Below are 6,000 nucleotides of genomic sequence, written 5' to 3'. Positions count from 1 at the left end.
AATTAGTTTTTTAAATGAAGCAACAAACTTTTGATTTCTCGAAAATGATCAACTTTTGAAAAACAATTATTTTTTATATAAAATAAAATAAATTAATTTTTTTTGAAAAATATGAATAATATCTACGGATTACAGGGAACTCATCTGCAAAAAGAAAAATTTGAAAAAGTAATTTTTTTCTATCATTTTTTTCACTATATTTCTCAAACATGCATCAGGCAACAAACTATTGACACCCACTCTATGTATGATCCTAAATCAAGAACTTTTATAATTAGGCCTTTTCTTAATAAAAGACGAGGGAGAAGGGTCAAGTAGAGTAGTTTACCAAGCAGCAAAAAAGTAACTTCAAAATCTAAAATGAAATCAAGTTTCCTCAATTAACATATTTTTTTATTGTTCTTAAATTTGTTAAGAGAGTGTTGTGATTTTTTCAGCCAGGATGGACTTTATAGCCAATAACTGTAGTATAGAATGTTTTGTGATGAATTGCAGAACCATAATTAGGTTCATTATTAAGAAGAAGCTCAAATCTTTGATGTCTTAAGTAAGTAAATCTTGAACTTTTTTTTTGATATCTGTCCGCTGAGGACCGCTATAGGAAAATCTTTTCGACAAAAGAAAGAGGGCCATTATTTTAAAATTGAGCTAAGAAGAAGACTTTCAGGCTTCGCACCCATTCTGACTTCAACTACTATTATATTTTTCTTATATTCATTTAATGAATATGGCAATCTTATGAGAGCTAGTAATTAGTCACACGTTTCCTAATAAATTAGGTCAGATTCATTAAAGAAATATGGGAAAAATCGGAGGCAACCAAAATCCCGAAAGCCAAAATTTCGAATGTTCAAAATCTTGGAAGGGATGAAATTATATTTAGGATAATGTGTAGAATAATTTTCTAAGGCACAGGAAACTTTCCTTTGGCTCCACCAAACGTAGGTGCAATCGTGGGAGTAGCTATAATACTTTTAAGAATTCGGGATTTGGCTTACGGAATTATGGCTTTCGGGATTTTGGCGTTCGGGATTTTGACCAGGACCCGGGAAGAATATAAAGTGTTCTAAGCCATGGTACGTACGAAGCATGAAAGCCTTCCACAATTTCTGAAAAACTGAGTTCCATTAGGATTTCCGATTTCACTAGGACACAGGGGTAATGTTTCACAAAATTCAACATTGTCATTTTAAGAGAACTTATCCACCCCAAATTTCAGGGGGATAATGTCCTTCTCTGCGCAACTCTGCATCCACTATATTTGTCTCATGAAAATCTGTGATGGTAAAATACCACCCCTCTGAACCCCCACCCCATTTTCGCGTCTCGGCCAGAGTATAAAAGCTTGGGAAAATAGATTTTCACGAAAGTCGTCTGTGTACCGTGACAATTATCTCATACATTTTGTGATTCTTCCGATAAAAAAGCATTTTTTTCTTCATCTTAAGTTCTCAGTTCTTGCTCTTGTAGAAATGATTGTTAGTTTGAGATATTTTTCAACAATATTTTTGTTAGTTTTCCTTGGTAATTTTGCACGATCCTATAGCAAAGAAGAATTGAGCAAGCTGACTAAAAGTTTATCTTCTAAACAAAAAAGTTTAACTAACTTGGTTGTTTGAACTGCAAAACAGACATTAAAACAACAAACACTTAAAATAAATAAATAAAACAGTGGTGTTAAAATATGATGGAAAATCCAAAAAAAAAGAAAATAAATAAAAAGGTCACGAGACGAAAGAGATACTCTTATATAAATTCTGTTGCTATTATTCATAATCCGGAAAGTTGTACTCATGTGCCTGTTGCTACCAATAATTCTTTTCTCTTATGGTCACTTTCCTTCTATATAGTGATTTTTTATTGCTTCATCCTTCAACCCTAAATTCACAGTTTTATCCTAGAATTTTTTTTCACACATCTGCCAGCAGTAGATCTTCACAGATGGATTCTTTTATCTCTAAAGATTAGTCTCTTTTTTTTTCATTTTGTTTGTAGAGCAATAGCTTTGCTTCTTCCAAATAAATTTATTGGGATTTCAATTGGAAACTATTATAGTGATTTGTAGTTCAATTCCATGACTGATAGTTTTTCAGTAGCAGTTATCAAAATTTATTATCCCCTATTCAACTCTTATACCCATTCACTATCATCTTGGACACCCCATGCACTCAGCTACTAACAATTTCTCCTTTCCGGTCTCTGTCTCGGAAACTCTGCAGAGATAGCAACCCACAAAGATTGCACCATGATAAAAATCTTCTCGATTAGTACCTTGATCTGAGAGGTTAGATGACGTTACAATGGATGCCTCATCCCTGAGCCATAATGTGGAGCAAGGTAAGTGGATTTTCTGTATCACTATAGAGGTATTTCAAGCAGCACCGTTGAACATCTTTTACAATCGCGAAGAATCATTTATAGTCGTCTGTTGTGCAAAAGCATGTGCTGAAAATGTCACTTTACTTGTGATAGTTGACATTTCAGTAATGTGGAAAATTCAAATGGTTTTCCTGACTTTTACCATCGTACGATATTTCAATGATGGTGCTGTTCTCTTGGCTCCGTTGACATTTAAATTGCGAATAAACGGAAATGTTAATAGTGGAAAAGCTTCAATTTGCAGACCTTACTCCCAAGGGTCATAACCCTTGTGTCAGCTTAGCGTAATCATTTGGAAATTAGTCACATTAATTAGGGAATAATGGGTCAATTCATCACAATTTTCGGAAAGAAACCCATTTTCGAAAAATCTATTAAAAATGAATGAATAAAATAACGTTATTGAATTTTATAATGCAAAATCGGGAGTGTAATCGTGTACTTACTAATTTACTAATTAAAAGCCTTCTAGCTTCCTGGCTATAGGGGGAGTTGGGGCTAAATTGAGCTGTGAGGTTAGATTGTTATACGACTTTTTCGCCTATTTCTAAATGAAGCTAAATTACATCATGTTAAAACCCAGTTTCGTTTAGAAATATGCGAAAAAATCGTAAAACATTGTAGCCCCACAGCTCAAAGTAGCCCCACCTCCCCCTAAGGAGACTTGGGGCTAATTTAGCGTTATATAAAATAGACAAAACAATTGTGGAGCTAAAGTAAATTATGACTATTTCCAGCTTTCTTTAAAAATATGCGAAAAAAATAGTGTTTACAATGTAACCCCACCTTCCCTTACTGTGTTATCACACTTGCACATTAAAATTTTAATATAATTCACATTAATTGTCGCTGGTGAGAGTCCAAATGTGTAATTTGTGTGTTTGAATCATTTTATATTCAAAATTTGATCTATTTGTTGATAAAAAGGTAGACTTAGCCCGCTAAATTTGATATAAATTGATTTATAGCATTAATGCGAAAAATTAATTCGATTTTCTCTTTAATTTTTTAATGTGAAGTATATTTATGCTTTAGGTAAATTTAAACTTATTTTTGCAGGCCAAGTCCACTTCTTTATCAATAAATAGAAAAACCCCAAATATTAAGTGACTCAAAGACACAAATAAAATATTTGGACGCTCACAAGCGACAATTAATGTGAATCACATTAAAATTTTAATGTGCAAGTGTAATAACGCCGTTAGAATTCTCAAAAATAAATAAAATTTTAAATATGATTAGTGAGATTTAAACTTTATTAGCGCTAACATTTATTGGATTGGCAGAGTATTTTTAAATAAACTTTTAATATTTCTTGAATTAAAAATCTGAACCAGGCATTAGGAGTAAAGGAAAGTAGGGCTACTTTGAACTGTTGGGGCAACTGGGCTTTAACGTAAAGCAATTTAGCTCTAGAAAAATATTGTAGAACTAAATAGAGTAATCGTAGGGCCCAGCTTCTTTAACAAACAAGCGGTTATTTCAATTTTAAATCAATGTAGCTACAAAGATCAAAATAGCCCCACTTCCCCTAATGTAATCTTAAATCCTTCTTGTGTTCCTAATTCTAAGCAAGATTGTGAGTGTAGCTTCAAGTTAAGCCTTGAGATGCATTAAGTGATGTGTTATACTGCCCTAGTGACCCTTATAAGTCTTATAAGCAATGTATTGTGCTTATGCCGAAAATAGGCACAGGCTGATTCTGGAGAATACTCAGCTCGAAAAATTTGGTGGTAAAGGATGTAGGATCAAGGATTAGCGTTTTCAGAGTAAATTCCTATTAAATCTCCACACTTTGATTGCTGAAAGACTTAAGTGCATTATCAATGGATTTTTCGTACAGGAAGGAGCACTCTGACCTTCCCGTTACTCCAATCTTAATACATTTTAAAATTTTGCAATATTGCGTACTATTACTCTTCATGTTTTTTATTCAATTGACATTTCAGAAAGCACCCAAAAACACCCAAAGTGAAGTTTTTCTTATTTTCGGCGCACTGGCGCTAATGTCGCCTAATGCTTGTAATTTCACTAAACCTCGTGAATTTAGAAGATCAGCCTGATCCTCCAAATTTTGGGCTGATCTGCGAGTGTATCGACACCAATCCTCATTTTTCGGGCTGATCTCTAAGCCGATACCTGTGTCTATTTTGGGCTTTACACTCAATCCCGGTATTATGCCCTTTTCGGGACCGAAATGGCATTACGCATCGAGAAAATTTGCATACCTGCAGGGGCTTTCTTTTGAATAAATCTGCCGTAGAACGAATTTCGCGCGGAGCAAAAGTAATTCAAATAAAAAGATTCAAGTGTTTAATAGAAATGCATCAACAGTACTTTTTGGTACTAGTAGCAAAATGTTTTGAAATTTCCCGTGTCGCAAAATAGTATACATTCAGGCGTATTTCAAAAATGAGTTCATAAATAGATCCCAATTGTAGGCAAACTTGCATAATTGTATGTGCATAATTCCTTCAGGTGAATAATCCCGAAGTACTTAATACCGGGACTGAGTGCATAAGGAATTCAGGAACTTCTACAAGAATTTTTTACCCGAATTCTCCTTGCAATTTTTTTAAAGTTCGATTGTAAGACGAATCAAAGTTTCAATTGTAGAATGAGAGTCATTTTACTTCTTGGGTTAATGATAAAAAGAATTAAACAGTATAAATGAGTAGGGGAAAGTGGCCTGCCTTTGAAGTTTGACAAAAACGCTAATCGAGTTATTTTATTAAAGTCTGTAAATAGGCTTAGTATACTTAGCGCTATACAACATTTCAAGATAATTTTCTGATTTTTCGAAATAATGCTTAAAGTAAAAATATGAAAAGTGTCTCAAACATGCCAGCTCTCCTCTACTACTCAAATTTAATTTTTGGCTGACCCATTTTAATTTTTCACTAGGGGAAAGTGGTCTGCCTTTGAATGCGCCAGCCTTTGAATGCGCCAGCCTTTGAATGCTTAAATTTTTTTCTTATTTCCCAAAGCTAAAATTCCATTTTGTTAATCGAAGTTAATAGAAAATAGTTAATAGTATTAACTATAATTCACAAAATAGAATTTTTGTTTTGAGAAATAAGAGAAAAATTGAAGTATTCAAAGGCTGCCGCATTCAAAGGCAGACCACTTTCCCTAGTGAAAAATTAAAATAGGTCAGCGAAAACTTCAATTTGAGTAATAGGGGACAGCCGGCATGTTTGAGACACTTTTTATATTTTTACTTGAAGCATTATTTCGAACAGTCAGAAAATTATCTTGAAATGTTGTTTTGAAGTTTTTAGTTTCGTCCTTCAGGACAAAGGGAAATTTTCTGTGTTTCGGGAAATTTTTAGTTTCGTCCTTAGGGACAAAGGGAAATTTTCTGTGTTTTGGGAAGTTAACAGTATCGTCTGTCGGAGCAAAGGGAAATTTTCTATGTTTTGGGAAATTTTTAGTTTCGTCATTTTGGGCAAAGGAAAATTTTCTGTGTTTTGGGAAATTTTTTGTTCGTTTTTTGGGACAAAGGAAAATTTTCCGTGTTTTGGGAAGTTATCAGTGTCGCCTATCGGGACAAAGGGAAATTTTCTGTTTTTGGGAGGTTTTTAGTATCGTTCTTTTTCAATTCAATTGATTCTTAAGTTG

General features: G+C 33.6%; 1 protein-coding gene across 1 annotated transcript in view; it reads left to right on the top strand.

Annotated features, from left to right (window-relative positions):
- Nucleotides 1-2,300: 2,300 nt before the first annotated feature.
- LOC129799045 (uncharacterized) overlaps nucleotides 2,301-6,000 on the top strand; it is a 52,459-nt gene continuing 48,759 nt past the window's right edge. The window contains exon 1 of the mRNA XM_055842641.1: nucleotides 2,301-2,337. Within this exon, the coding sequence (XP_055698616.1) occupies nucleotides 2,301-2,337 (37 nt within the window). The remainder of the gene's footprint in view (nucleotides 2,338-6,000) is intronic.

The sequence above is a fragment of the Phlebotomus papatasi genome, chromosome 1, assembly GCF_024763615.1.
Source record: "Phlebotomus papatasi isolate M1 chromosome 1, Ppap_2.1, whole genome shotgun sequence".
NCBI classification, from domain to species: domain Eukaryota; kingdom Metazoa; phylum Arthropoda; class Insecta; order Diptera; family Psychodidae; genus Phlebotomus; species Phlebotomus papatasi.
This window is presented reverse-complemented; position numbering and strand designations above follow the sequence as displayed.